Raw genomic sequence first — 15438 nt, 5'->3', positions numbered from 1 at the left:
AACCACCTCTGCCTTGGCCCCCGCTGCCACTTCGTTGGGAAGGACATCCAGAATGACAGTCAGCTGTCCAGTCTAATTAGCATATTATGCTTTTATTATTATAGATTACTCTCTGTTTCAAGATGCAGTCACCTCCTCTAAGGAGCCTGCCCAGCCCTGGGTGGTTTGGCTCAATGGATAGAGTGTCAGCCTGCGGACTGAAGGGTCTGGGGCTCGATTCAGGTCAAGGGCACATGCCCAGGTGTGAACTCGATCCCCAGTAGAAAGCAAGAAGGAGGCAGCCAATCAATGATTTTCTCTCATCATTAATGTTCCTATCTCTCTTTCCCTCTTCCTTCCTCTCTGAAATCAATAAAATATATATATATTTTAAGGAGTCTGCCCAGTCTCTACAAACATAGCTCCAAGTTTCTTCCCATTTTTCCATTAAAACAATGTGCATAGCCTGGCCAATATGAACACATCAGTGCATATACTATTTGTGTAGCTATACTTTTTGGTTTCCCAATAACTGAACGCCTTCTACTCTCAAAAGTATTCTGATTTAAATAATAAATTATATGGTCACCCTAAGTTTGGAGCACATTGCCCCTGCCCACCCTGAACCATGTCATCTCATTTTCTAATTTCTCAACAAGTTTCACTTTTTTTTTTTTTAGTTCTTCAAAATTCTCCCTCAAAAGGATTAGTCATTCTTCCTACTCAATTACATTTTATATGGCCCAAGAAAGTAAAAATAAATACTGTGCTGCAAAATCAGAAAACACAGGTTTCATTCCACTTTCTCACCAAATTCCTATCTACACCAATCTCTTATATGAGTGATGACACCTATTAGACCAACCCAGCTGCTCCCCTCTGGATGAAGGCAGTCCAGGATCAGACAGATGGAAAATTGCACCTGCCTTCCCGTGCCTATGGTCTGTGTCTGCCACACATCCACTGGTCAGGGTTACAACATCCATTGTCTTCTTGATAATCTAGAAGCCTTGACTCAGTAACCACAGTAGAAACTATTAAATCTGCCTGGAAAAATAATTAACATCTCTTTTCCACATCATTCTACTCAGAGCTTGAAGAAACACTTCTGAAAGATCAAAGAGATATCTTTTTTGGAAAAATAAATGTGTTTGGTCTTTCATTCTATACACGGAATTTGAGTTCAAATTCTTTCTGAACTCAAGATGTCAACTTGACCACTCAAAATACAGGTAATCAAGAAATATTTCAAAAGTCACAAAAGGCATCTCTAGTAAATTACCAAAACTAATTTTCCACACTGGTACAGTCTGAATGAACTAAGAAACATACATTTTAAAATCTATATCGGAATAAACCTCAAAAGGTTTGAAATATATTCTCTTAATTAGATAATTTATGAAAAAGATTTACATAATTCTAATTTTAAAAAACATTATTTAGGGACATGGAAATTAGAGAAAAACCTCAAAACAAATATGAGCTAAAAGGAAAATTAACCATCATGTAGTTAATGATTTTGCTCAATGAGGAGAAAGCCTCAAATATTTAATCTCTTAGGGTTTCTCTCATTATCTATTGTTTTTTTTATTAATCCTAGAATTGCAGTGCAAAGAAACATAAACCATGATTTGCTTTAAAACATCTGCCCAAATCTGCCATAAATGTATTTTCACAGAGCAAAGTTCATGACAGGCCAACTCCCCAGGTAACGTGGATTAAATGTCTTCTAAAGGAAAATAAAATTAAGCCATTACCAATGGAAGGCTTCTAAACTGTGTTTTGGGATGTGAAATATGACTTGACAGATGCCTTATAGACTGTGGTTAATACCCCTTCTGATGAGAATTTCTGCAGTTTTTCTTTCACCTATAAGAGGTTTGTAATTTAAGATGACACATATATGTCTACACAGTATGGCGAACATGTATATACACAGATAAATATGCCGGTATCTCTTTCTTATATAAAGTTGTTGGAGGGGAGGGAGAATCTTTCAATTTAGTTATAGTGTTTTTTAATTATTGAGTTTGCATTAAATATTTGAGAGACTGATGCCTTGTGGATACAATTTGGAAGCTACACTCTCTCTGATCTTTACCAGATGTGTCACTTGTGGTGTTTCAGCCTGAAGAGACAAAGAGGATATTAATGATAATTTTATTTATTTAATCACATTAGGAAGATTTGATAAAAAGGAAAACTAAATATTTTGGTAACTTAGTAATTCTCCAGAAATATCCAGAGTAGCAAAAATGTTTTGAAGATCACTTTATATTAAAAGCAGAAAGGCTGCATTGTATTTGGAAGACAGAACACTCTCTCTTCTTACCTTTAAAAATGCGAGTGATGTGACAGATTTGTCAGTTCCACTTTTAACTCAGGGAGTCAAGGAGGTGGTGATGATAGACATTGCTCAGCACAGTCTCATCCCAACCTTTAACTGATTATTAATTGTAGAGAAAGTATACTCTGAATAGGAAATGGACACTCATTTGGAAGCCTTCTGCCACTACCTGAGTCACTCTATTATCTTATCTCATGTCCCTGAATTTTATTCCAAGGGAACACGAAATTACCCTAATCACTATCAGGGCATGGATGGTCATGAAGATGTACTCTCTCCTAAACATTGCTTCACTACACCTTAATTGAAATGACAAGGTAGGTTTCCATTTATCTAGAGTTAAATGTCAGGACATGAAAACTTTGAGAGTCCTGTTCTCACCCTTGGCTGCCCATTAGAATCACCAGGAAAGCTGCATCCCAGAGCAATTACATCACAGACTCTGGGGGTGAGACCCAGGTATGCATACTTTATAAAGCTCTTTTAGGGATTCCAAAGTCATTCAAGGACCACTGCTCTGGAGGCACTAAGTAGGCAACAATCAAACAATTTACTAGTCTTAGAAAAATCACTTAAATCTCTAGGCTTTGGTCTCCTCATCTAAAAAAAAAATGGTATGTGTGGAAGGGAATTAGTGTTATACTTATTGATTTTCTTATATTTTTAAATAAAAATTTATAGTTATGAAATATTTTGACACAGGCAGCAAAGCATGAAACTATTTTAAGATACTTGTGATACCTATATTACCACCACCAAGCTAAAAAGAAATCAATATTTTGCTGTATTTGTTTCAGTTCTCTCACTTTTTGGGGAAAAAAAAAAAGATAAAACAAAATTCCTATATCCTATTTCTTCCTATTTCTTTGCTCTATAGAAGTATCCATTATCCTAACGTTACTGTTTATCCCGACCACACCAGTTTATTGTACACAAGTAATCATGTACCTACAATGACTATATAATACTGTTTAGTGTTTGTTTAAAGGTATATAAATTGTATTACACTGTGTATATCTTTTGGCATTTAAGTTTTCATGCAACATGGTTTTTTGAGATATATCCATATTAGCATCTCTCTATTCAATCTATGTAGAGATTTATATCTAGTTCATTAATTTTAAACTCCCTTACACTATTTCATTATGAATAAACCACAGTTTATTGATTTACCTTATCTATGGATACTTAGTTTATTTGCCATTTTAAAAGCAGAGGCGCGATAAATACCTGTTTGTGTGTCTTCCTGACAGCATATGTAAGAGTTTCTCTAGGTAGAGGAGACATGGTTTTGTTGGATATCCTCATCTTCTTTCCTAGATATTTCCAATTTTTTTCCAAAGTAGTTACACCAATTTACTCTTGCCAACAATATAAAAGCATTCCCTATTCTCCGTACTTTCATCAATACTTGACAATATGAGAACTTATTAATTGCACCAAAATGAAGCTTGCGGAGTGGTAACTAATAATTATGCTTAGATGGCATTTTCCTAAGGTCTCTTCTGGTCGTATTATCATGGTCACCACATCAACACCAAGTCTTATCAAAATAACAAAATAAAGGATGTGGAAAAAACCTTCCATGGTTTATACTGAATTTACTTTTCCTCAAGAAATATCTTTCATGGCTAATGCTGGCCCATGAACCCATAAATCAGGCCATTAAAGAGGAATGGGGACATGGCCTAGCTCTGTATTTATTTTCTTGTACTCATAATCCAATGTTACTTAAAAAGCAAACTTGTCCAGTATTCAAGCCAAAGCAAATACTTTGGATTTTGCCAGGCAAAATGCCTGTGGAGAAATGAGTCAATTCATACAAAATTCAAAGCTGTCTTTGGTCAGTGACATTTTCGTGAAAATCTGTGGGTGGGTAAAAGTTTTGCAAAATTCCTTTTTGCTATTGGATAAAATTCATCCAGGAAAAATAAGCAAAATTTAAGTGGTGACCCACATTCCCCTTAATTCCCATATTAACACTCCCTAACCTCCCAGCACAACTGCTTTCTATTGTGCATGAAGGAAGCCATCAGTGTTCCTAATCCTGGCAATAGGATCCTGTCCCTCTACTTACTCTGCTCCCATCAGATAGGCTTTCTCCTGAGGCATACTGGTCGACTGAGCAAGCTTCAGCTCATTCAAGACACACCTTCCTGGGAATGCTACCCAGGCATTGCACACTCTTCAACTTAATAGCAAAAAGACCTACGGTAAAAACATGCTCAGCATACACTCTGTTGGAACCATTACTATGGATACTGTTAGAGACAGTTAGTGTATAGCTATAGTTTTGAGTTACTCTTTTAGGAATATGAAACAGGGGTTGAGAAAAGAAATTCAGACTCTGATTCTTGTTCTGACTTGGGGATTTGAAACCTTATCATCTTAGAAAAACGTAACAAAATTTAGCACAATTATACCCAGAAATGCTCAAAAGTTCTGTTAATTCCAAGATTCATCAGTGTTGGGGGTTTGTCTAAATTCAGGAAGGTTTAAATAGAATGATTTTGCACCTAGGAATTACTTGAATTAGTAAACAGCAATGAATGGACTCAGATATTTTTAAGATAATATTGCCATATCTCACTTTCTGATTTAACTGAGTTCTGCCTGTCTGCCTAACAAGGCCTTTACTTCTCAAGGCCTTGGCCATTGGCTGGGTGTATCTCTGTAATCCAGGCCAGGCCTGTAAAGAAAGCACCTCATTTGACTTTCCATAGAAGCAATAGGATGAGATATACAGAATGGGGCACTGCTTGGATGGGAAAGAGAAAAGAAACAATTTCTTCTTCCAGTAAGTTAACCAAATAATACATTAACGATCCTACCCCAGTTCTGCCACCTAGAACCTTAAGAGTGGTCATAATCCCAGAGTTCTGGGTAAGGCTGAGGAGTTACAATCAGAGATTCTGAGAATGGGACTCCTATGCATGACATGGAATTTGGCGTCAAAGGAGGACACCTGTGGCAGCCTCTGACTGTAAGCAGGCTGTCATTGAGTAGCCCTTTCACACACTCTCTTCTACCATGACTCCAGATACTCACCGTGCTGCTTTTAGCCATGGACACCAACACAATGGGTCACTACATCTTTCTAGGGTCAATAAGCTAAGTGAGTGAATATGATGACTAACTTTAACTATGGTCCACAGAAAATTAATCACAGTTAAACATACGTGAACCAATTTAAAGTGCTCCTAGCTTGCAGCATGTGACATAGCCACAAAAACCCAAAGATCACTGCATGTCTCCAAAAGGGGAATGTGGTCATTTTCCTTGGCAAAGATCTTGAGCTTTGAATCAACTACCGTCAGATTTCAAAGCAGTAGGAGATGAAGCATTTTGGTTTTAACAGTTCTTTGTGTCTGGATTCTAAGAGTGTAACAACTGGTTTTACCAAAGGCAGACAAATGCATCTTTTTCAGATGTGCATTCACATTAAGCACAATGTCTTCTATCAATAGACTACAACTTGAGAAGACTGCTAAATTTTCACAGAAAATTATTTGTTGCCAGTTAGCTTAGGCCTTACAAATCAGGCAAATGACATGTAGCAACATAACAGTTTTCAGAAGACATAATGTTCATGATATATATGTGTTATATGAAAATGGATGTCTTCCTGCTAAAAATACATAGTCCCAAGACTAGAACTACAGTGTTAGCTCCTAAGAAATCCTGTTTTGTATAAATACATTTGCACTATAACATGTGTAAGTAAATGCTTTGTGGTTCTAAATTTGATATGGAATAAATATCACAATCTGAATTTTGCAAAGATTCCATTTAGAAGTGGGAAGTGGGCAGCTTAGGGGAGAGAGAAATCACTTCCCATACCTATCCTGGACAATACAATGGAAAGCTTTGCAGAGGCATGCAAACATCCACCTCTTATTCTTCCACTTAAGTATGTATTTCTAATAGTCATCATGCACTTTAGCAAAAGTCAACTTGTTATATGCCTTTGCAAAGTAGAGAACAGTGGGAAAATGGGGAATCCTATTGCACAAAAATTAATTTTGCAATGCAAAAAATATTTTTTGGATAATTTAAGCCTTTATATGTTTTGGGTGTTTTGTTGTTGTTGTTTTCAGTAAAACCAAATCCAGCACACTATTTTCAGCCAGGATTAGTCATAACTAAAAGGTTGGACTGTTTTCGTTCAGAGACTAAATGTCTTTCCTGCCTGCAATAGGCCTGTGTGTTCCAAGCAGAGTAAATGGAATAGCCTTCAATTGCTTTCTCTTTCTGGCATTTTTAATGCAGAACCCTACTGACAGAGTAACATTTTGCTGCCTGGAATGTAATTATTCTTTTCACTCATATAACCTGGCAGTCTCACAATGTATCAGCTTCAGGTTTTCCTTAAGAAAAATCACAACATGGGGTATAATGTAACAATAAGAAATGCAATTTCATTCTGCCAGAAATTCTTAAAACTCAAAAATACTGAATGGTGAAAAACTGCGTCTAATACTTGCATTATAGCTATCATCTGTTTGGTTTGCTTTTACATGAATGGGACAACTTGACCAATCTATAATCAAACATACACATGGTCCAGATGCTTTATCATCAAGATGTACTACAGAAAGAAGGAATTCTGTCTAGGGGATCCTGGTCTAAATAAGTTCCTTTTCAAAATGATTTATATATTTCACACATTTAGTGACCTGTAGCATATTCAATATCCAGGGAGTAACTATGATTCTCAGATTTAGCTCTAAAAGAAATAATCCTGTACATCTAAACTAATATAAAACGCATGCTCTTTTTTCCAAGAGTTAAGTGAGCTGTCTGAGATTGTGCAAAGCTGTCTGTGATCCCCAGGGTGATGTCCTGCTTATAAATACAGAGGGTTTCTGTGAGGTGTGAGATGATTGTGAAATCATTTCAGAGCCATATTATTAAAAAAGTCAATTTTGCCAAGAAACACAGATAGTTCCAGGATTGATGTTGTGAAAGGGGGAGGCAGAGGGAGAGAGACACCATGCTCACTTCCTTCAACACCAATGGGACATTTCCCTCTTGGTTCTTTCTCCTATACTTCTTTACAAAATTCTCTCTCCTCAAAATTCAGTGAGATCCTATGAGATTCTGCCCCTGTGGCATCCTCTGGGTGTTTTATGCCAGCTATAAATCATTCACTAGCCTCACAACCTTGGAATGTGCAGTGTGCAGGCAGGCGAGAGGGTCCACACAGGCGAGAGGTGTTTACTAGCCAAGTGGCTAAATGTGAGTTCCTTTCAAATATCAGAACCAGCCCGCCCCCAACCCCATTACTAGCAGGGTCAGTAGAGAGAAAGAAAAATCACAAAATATTTGTTTTGAAAAAGACATAAAGCTTACTGGGAGTGCAGTGTGTGTTCCTCTGCCCTGCACATTTCGGCAACTTTACGTTGGTTCCTGGCATCTATTTTCCAAGATTTTGGACATTGTGGCAGATCAATGTCCCCTGACATGGTGGATCATTTACATTTGCAGAATAGAATCAAGAAGTGAAGGGATACCCAGCAGCTAATAATTAAAGAAACGTTCCCCTTCCTCACACTGAAGAGAAGTTGAATCTCATGGACACCTAGACCTCTGCGCACCATCCAAATCCCATAAAAAGAGAAAATGTCCCCTGACTTGTGGGCCAACTTTGGAAAACACATGCACTTTCCAGGGGCGCCCAGGGGCTTTGGAGAACTCACCGTGCACTTGTTGGGCTTCTCTCCGGAGTGGACTCTCATGTGGATCAGCAGTTTGTAGCGGGCGTTGAACGGTTTGTACCTCCGAGGACACCCTGCCCAGAAGCAGGTGAAGTCTTCCCCTTTGCGTTGGTCTATGTGCACCTTCTCGATGTGCCGCACAAGTTCCTCCTGCTGCTCATACAAGGCGCTGCAGTCGATCCAGCGACAGCAGTGCTTGCCCCCCACGTCGTCCATGTCCCCATCCTCCTCCAGGGCCAGTGTCTGGGCATGGGGCACCAGCTCCTGGTGGTGCAGGTGCGGGTGGGCATGGTAGGGGGGAGGGGGTCCTTGGGGCTGGGGTGGCAGAGGAGGCAGAGGAGATGCGGAGGGCAGGTCTAGAGCCCCTCCCGGGAAGTCGTCCAGGCGCTCTGTCTTCAGCAGGCCAGCTGGCTGGCCCTCGGGCCCAGGCAGGCCATGCTGCACCACCATGTTGTTGACCAGGGGCTGGAGGCCTCCATGCTCCAGCTGCTGCATGCGCTCATACTCCAGCGCGCAGTCATCCCCGTAAGCTGGGAGCACCAGGCCGCCGCCGGCCACCCGCACACCCTTCTGGCTGCTGGGCACTGCACACGGCTGGGGGATGCAGCTCCCACGCACCCCCAGGAAATGTCCATAGACCTCAGGCTGCGGGGACATGTTGGCCGGGGAAGCCCTCGACCCATTGATGTAGGCGACCAAGGATGTGGGAGAAGTGCGAATGATGGTATTGAAGTCTATGCCAATGCCATCGGACAGCGGGGACAGGGACAGGGCTCTCTTCTTGGAGCGGGCCGAATGTGACCTGGCTGAAGAGTGGCGGGGACTAGAGTAAGGAGAGTGGCTATTTTCCATGCCAAAAAGATAGGCTGGCAGAGAGTTAGAGACACTGTTGCTGGACATGGCTGTCCCTGGAGGAAGGCTAAAGAGGTCCCCTAGGTCAGTGCCATTCTGAGAGCTGTGGTTGGCGGAGAGTGAAGGGAGAGCCCTGTAGCCTTGAGTCCACTCTTGTTTCACACTCAACGCTGACTGACTTTCCGTCAGACTCAAAGTTGTGGATGCCAAAGACTCTCGTGAAATAAGGGACCTAGAACAACAGCCAGAAAGGGGGGGGGGGGGGAAGACAAACATTTTAGCAGGATATAGATTGCTTAAGAGCTAAAAGAACATTTCATTGACAATCCCTTAAGTAGTTCCCCTAATTACATTCTCAGCTAAACACACATTCTTTGGCTAAGATAACACCAAGGCTTTTAGTTCCAGGTAAATAACATTTTACCAAGAACAATAAAGGCTAATGCTCACCGGACTAATAAAACAAAAGATCTATTGTTATACATTATCTTAATACTTTAATGATAATAAATAGTCCTTGCTTTATTTTTTAAACATTTTTTTATATACGGGGAAAATTCGAGACCTGGGAATGATTATTGATGCCCGTGTCAAGGCAAACCAAATAAGCAAGTATTTATTAAATACCTACTGTATGCAACACACTACAAATAGGCACTGAAAGGAATACAAGTCCACACAGAGTCCCAGTCTTTGAGGAAGATCAATTTGGTGAGGTAAAACATAAACCCATGCTTGCCTTGAAAAAAAAGTAAATCCTGGAAGTCAAAATGTCATCCCGGATATATAATAATACTTTCTTCACTTGGCAACAATCCCTCTCCTGTTCTTCTTACCCTTTTTCAAAGCATGCCTCATGTAACAGTATTTACCTGCATATCAAAATGGTTTCTAATGTAGCCTGGCCACCTTAAAATTCATTTTGCTTTACTATGGAATCATTGCCTTAAAAATCACTGAAGAAAAAAAAACCTTTGTCCCTTGGATGGAAAATTTGTTACAAAAGCTGGAAATAACTTACTGTATTTCTCAATCAGACATGAAGTGTATCATAAAAACCTGGATTACTTATATGTACCTACATTGGATTTTAGAGATCTTTTTTTCTGACAAAAAATTAATCAAAAACAAAATTATATATACACTGAATGGCCAGATTATTATGATCTCTGAACGCATAATAATCTGGCCACTCAGTGTGTATATATTTTTCCCATATACTACTGCCAAAGGAACTGAGGGAAAAGCATTCTCACCCCATCTGCTCTTCTTGCTCCTTTTTACAAAATGGAAACCAGGAACACTGTTTCCTACAAGCTTGAGATATTAGCCAGAAAATATCTCAGCTCTGAAATGCACAGTATAAGGTGATAGATAACACCATTATGGATGTGATGTTTCCATCAGGTGAAGTAATGTTTACCAATGACAAACACAGCAGGAATGTACGTCCAGTTGCCCTTGACACAGATTTTTTTTTCTTGGTCTACATCCTTATATTCGGGCTGAAGTCCTTTTGCAAGCCCCAAAGTTGTTTCTGAACCATCTGTTTCTGAATTCCCCATGGACACTTTCAATTATTTTCCCAGCACACCTGCAGCGTGCAGCTCTCCCTGAAGAGCTCAGGTGAAGGTTCCTGATGATTGAATGTCAAGGACCTTTTGGTCCCTTCCCCAGGGAGATCCAGGAATTGCTTTCTGACCCAAGAAAAATCAGTAGTTGTGTCATATATGAGGCAAAGGCAATTGACTTTGCTTTATGCCCCAAGGTTGAGAGAGTTTACAGAACATTCTCAAATGCTGCATTTGCCTGGTCACTGTCACACTAAAGCATTTCAGAATTTTAAGCAGCAAGTAGCAGGCAGAAAGTATTTTATCCACTTGTATGTACTCTGTATATGCAATTATATTATTTGCCTACACTAAGACATGTTTATTTGTTCCACTGTCCAGAGATATTTCATACTTTTCTCAAATGATACTTAACTACCATCCAATTTAAATCTGAGCATAACCCCATGCAGGCATGTTCCTTAACTCCTCAAACATCAATTTCTATGACAGTTATTATATACTTTTTTCAGAAAGCAAAGTCTATATTCTACTCACTAAGGCAATAATACATATAAAGAATTCTCTTTTCTATCTCAACATGTAATAAGAATAAAATTTCCAACAAATGGCATTTACTTATTGGCCCTCATCCCTCCTGTACAATTACCCAGATCTATTACCTTTCAGAGTTCTAATCCATAACTTCCCCCAAATACACTAGCTCTCAATCAGAGTCCACTTTCCAATGATGTTAAACGCTGGCTGGCTGTACTATACCTTAAACATAGCTAACTTCTTCAATAAAATTCAAAGCCTTTCCACAGAAGGGATCATTTTCATCTCCCCCAGCACCCATCAGAGTGTTAGATACATAATAAGTTTCCAAAAATTGTTGATTAAGAAAGTAAATAAATAATCAGTAACTAAGTAAAATAACTTCTACTTAGCCCAGCCGGAATGGCTCAGAGGTTGAGCATTGACCTATGAACCAGGAGGTCATGGTTTGATTTCCAGTCAGGGCACATGCCCAAGTTGCAGGCTGGATCCCCAGTGTAGGGCGTGCAGGAGGCGGCCGATCAATGATTCTCTCTCATCATTAATGTTTCTGTCTCTCTCTCTCCCTCTTCCTTCCTCTCTGAAATCAATAAATATGTATTTTAAAAAATAAACAAAATAACTTCTATTTAAGGACCAAATTCCTTATAGAAGCCCTGGCTGGTGTGTTACTCAGTGGTTAGAGCATTGGCCCTCACACCAAAGGATTGCAGGTTATATCCCAGTCCCCTGGTTGGGTTGAATGTGAGGCAACCAATCCATGAGTCTTTCTCACATATCTCTCTCTTCTCCCCACCTCTCTCTTTTTCTCTCTCCCTCCATCTTCCCTCCCTGTCACTCTCTCTAAAGTTCAATGGAAAAAATATCCTCTAAATAGGATTAAAAACAAACAAAAAATTCCTTATAGAAGTACAAATGAAGCAGCATTTGATGGGCAAGTCACCTACCAGTTGGATCACATACATCCACCACTGATTTCCCCACATCATATCCCACATACGGTTCATAATACTCTGCTTGATTAAAGGACCTGGTATAACAGGCTTAAAGTCACACAAGCTATGATTGAAACCCACATTTTCTGTTCTCTTTCTGCAACAATATGCTGAATGACTGTGAAAGGTTCCAAAGGACTCTCTCCTATAGCCCCTGCTGCTACGCACACCAGGCCTATGGGAAAGAAAATGACAAAGAGCTGTGGTTCTGTCACCTTACTGAGAGCAATCTCCATTTCCATATGGTCATCTGATCCTTGGCATATTATTTCTGGTGATTGGTTAATTTGGAGCTTTATGTGAAAGAAAAGCAATATGGCTCAAACAAAATGAAACCAATATGAAAAACTCAGAAACTATCAGTGAAACAGGTTAGGGTGGCTAGTGAAGCAAGAATTCAGTAACTCTCATGGGGCCATAAGAGGAGTAATGGCCAAAGTGAATGACTTGGATCAAGGCCAAGATCAAAAGAAATACTAACTTATAGATCATGTGCAATTCCTCAAACTGAGTGAGAGAGAGAGAGGGGGGGGGGTCCTCTGGAAGAGTTAGTACTGCATCTAAACACAGAATGGCTTTATAAAATGCTAGAACTTAGAGCCCAGACTCCATTCTCAGCCCCTTGGCCTCCTCTGAGCTTTATGGACACAGTCCAACCTAAAAGGAAACTCTAGGAAATTCCATCCCCAGAAATCACCTCAATAAGTTCTGTATTAGGAGAGAAAAATTGGTGCCTTTTGGATCTGGAATAACATTATTAAATTGGTGGTTCAACTTCATAACTGAAAAACTAAGTGATACAAGACAAAGTTTTTAGACTTTCTGTGTCTTGGGTCCATCATCTATAAAACGGGTAATACCTGCAGGAAGTTTGTAAATATTCAATCACAAAATGTAGAATCACAATCGATGTGAAAGCACTAGCAAACCTAAACATATACAAAACCCAGGCAAGTAGCATGCAAACTCTTCTACTTCCCAACTTTTGCCAGATTTGTATATGAAGTGACTATAAGGAGGTTATCTATCAGCACCTCAGCCTCATCACTTTAGGGAAAATATATACAACGGTCTCTGTATTGCAGAGTTTTTGCACTACCCAAATCAAGAATGGCTCCTGGATCTTTAGGAGGGTAAGATATAGTTTGCATTTCTCATTAAGTAGGGCTAGCCAGAAATGGTTGGGAAATTAATGAAGGCAAATATACAGCATTAGGATATGATTCTCATTGAAGTATACGGCACCCAACAAAGCTAAGGAAGAGTGCTTTTTTCAGGATGAGGCACTCCAGAAAAAAATACTCAAGGGGGTCAAAAGAAGAAATACAGTCAATAAATCTATACTAGCTACTCAATGTTATCAGTAATTAAGAAATGCAAATTTTAAAAAATAACATTTTGCACATCAAATTGGCAAAGTAATAAAAATAATAATTCCTATATTTGATAAGATATGGGGAAGCAGGAACTCTCAAGACTATTGGTGAGTATATAAATGGGTAAGTCTTTTCTGTGGTACGTTGAAGAATACATACCAAAAGGCTCAAAACTATACATTTCCAGCAAATCTTACTTCTAAGAAATTATTCTAATAACCAGAAATAAGCAACAAAATATTTACAGGATTAAGTCAGTACGGTGTCTTAAAATACTTAAATAAAGGAAAAAATAAATGCCCAGTAACAAAAGACTGATAAAAAAGTATAGTTGTATTTATATACTTTTTAAATAAAATTGAATATTAGGTAGGAAGAAGCCATTACATGATGCTGAAGACTTCTGTTACAAAAGAAAGAATTTTTATTAACTAAACAAATAATTATAACACTATGTAGATTATTAGATCAATCTGATACAAAGGAAAACCTGTGCTTATGTGTTTGCATATAACTAGAAGGTTGTATATCAAAATCCCATCCATGGTTGCCTGTGCATGGTCAGATTCAGGATGACTACCATTTACTGCCTTGTGCTTTTCTATATTTTCTATAATAAGTATGAGTTACATAGATAATCAGGAAAAACATTAAAATTTACAGCTTTCGATAGGGTGGTCATCATTCAAACTGAACAGCTCATGCCCCCTCTCCACAACAATCTCTTCTTGGATAAAACACAAAACTGATCTCTCTCCATCCTTATTTCTAGGCAGCAAATGCCTTCAAGTTGACTGTTGCCTCCTGTCCTTTCTCTCCTCTGATAGAACACACAAACCAAGCATCACAAATGCGACCTTTTCAAATTGCTAAAAGTAAGTTTCATACTTCACCAAGCCCCTTTCCAACTCCTGTTTTTTGCCCATCCTGCAAAAAGAATTATTTCAATAGGAGGACTCACAGAATACATAGTCAAAAACATATGTCAATGCATCTTTAAGATGTTGTCTTTTAAGGATATAAAATTATGCTAAGGAACCAAATATGCCAGAAAACACTAACATAGTAACACTTCCCTGGTCAAGAGACTGCATTAGATAGATGGTTACAGCAGCTCATGCCAGTCCTACCTATCAGTTTCTCCATTAATTATATGACTCTCTGCCTTCTAGGCATAGGCTGGACTTGCCACCGACAGGTAGCTGAAGGCTTCCCAATGACACCTACCCCACGAGTACAGTTAATTTTACATGCAACATTCAGCAAGTCTGAGGAGGCCCTCAAGGCATTAATCATCAATGGGGAATAGACAGCAGCAGCTTCCGCTCACAAAAAATCTCAGGTGAAAAACAAGTTTCCCTATCATGAAAAAAAATTGGCATAAAAAATTATCCAGGAGCTATTATTTCTGAGTCTCAAACAGCAGCTAGGAGGAAAGTGCAGAATTACAAGAAGGGGAAGGAGGGACAGAAGGAAAAGAAGGAGGAAGTAGAAGAAACAGGGTCCCAGAACTGCAAGGCTTTTCAGTAGATTTCCAGCCCCCTCCTCCCCAAGAAGAGGAAGCACAGGTCAGGTCCAGGAGTCAAATCCCTTTGCAAAACCAGTTACAACAGAGCCAGGACTAAGAGGCAAAAACTATGGATTGAGCTTCTCCAAAAATGCACTTCTAGAAGATAAAATAATTCATTTCAAACATAGAAATGGACCTTACACATTGCACAGCATTTTGTCTTCATGCCCCTCTAATATTAACCTTAAGAGATATATTTGTCTGAAGGGGTCGTTTACCTTTTCCTATTTAATTTCCTCCTCTGGAGAGATACACCTCATTTATTAGACCTACTTATTCTAGCACCTAATTGGACACTGTGTTGAAATGTTATGTAACTTATACCTGAAAATATGTCATCCCAGACATATCATAAAGTCTTGAAATTCATGATTTCTACCTTCATTTTTTTCTACTGTCTTCCTAAACTTTAACTATTATACTATGCAAACTTAAGGTACCTGGGTAGATGGGTGGATAGGGGGATAGATTTATAGACAAAACAGTTATAAAGT

At 39.0% G+C, this 15438-nt stretch overlaps 1 protein-coding gene across 1 annotated transcript in view; it reads right to left on the bottom strand.

Moving 5' to 3' along the window:
* The window catches only part of GLIS3 (GLIS family zinc finger 3), a gene marked incomplete at its 3' end in the record, with an annotated part of 480703 nt that overhangs the window by 314638 nt on the left and 150627 nt on the right, over positions 1-15438 (bottom strand). The window contains exon 3 of the mRNA XM_080671372.1: positions 8026-9127. Coding sequence (XP_080527498.1) covers positions 8026-9127 — 1102 coding nt within the window. The remainder of the gene's footprint in view (positions 1-8025; positions 9128-15438) is intronic.

This window comes from Plecotus auritus (genome assembly GCF_963455305.1).
Source record: "Plecotus auritus genome assembly, chromosome: 5".
Lineage (NCBI taxonomy): Eukaryota > Metazoa > Chordata > Mammalia > Chiroptera > Vespertilionidae > Plecotus > Plecotus auritus.
This window is presented reverse-complemented; position numbering and strand designations above follow the sequence as displayed.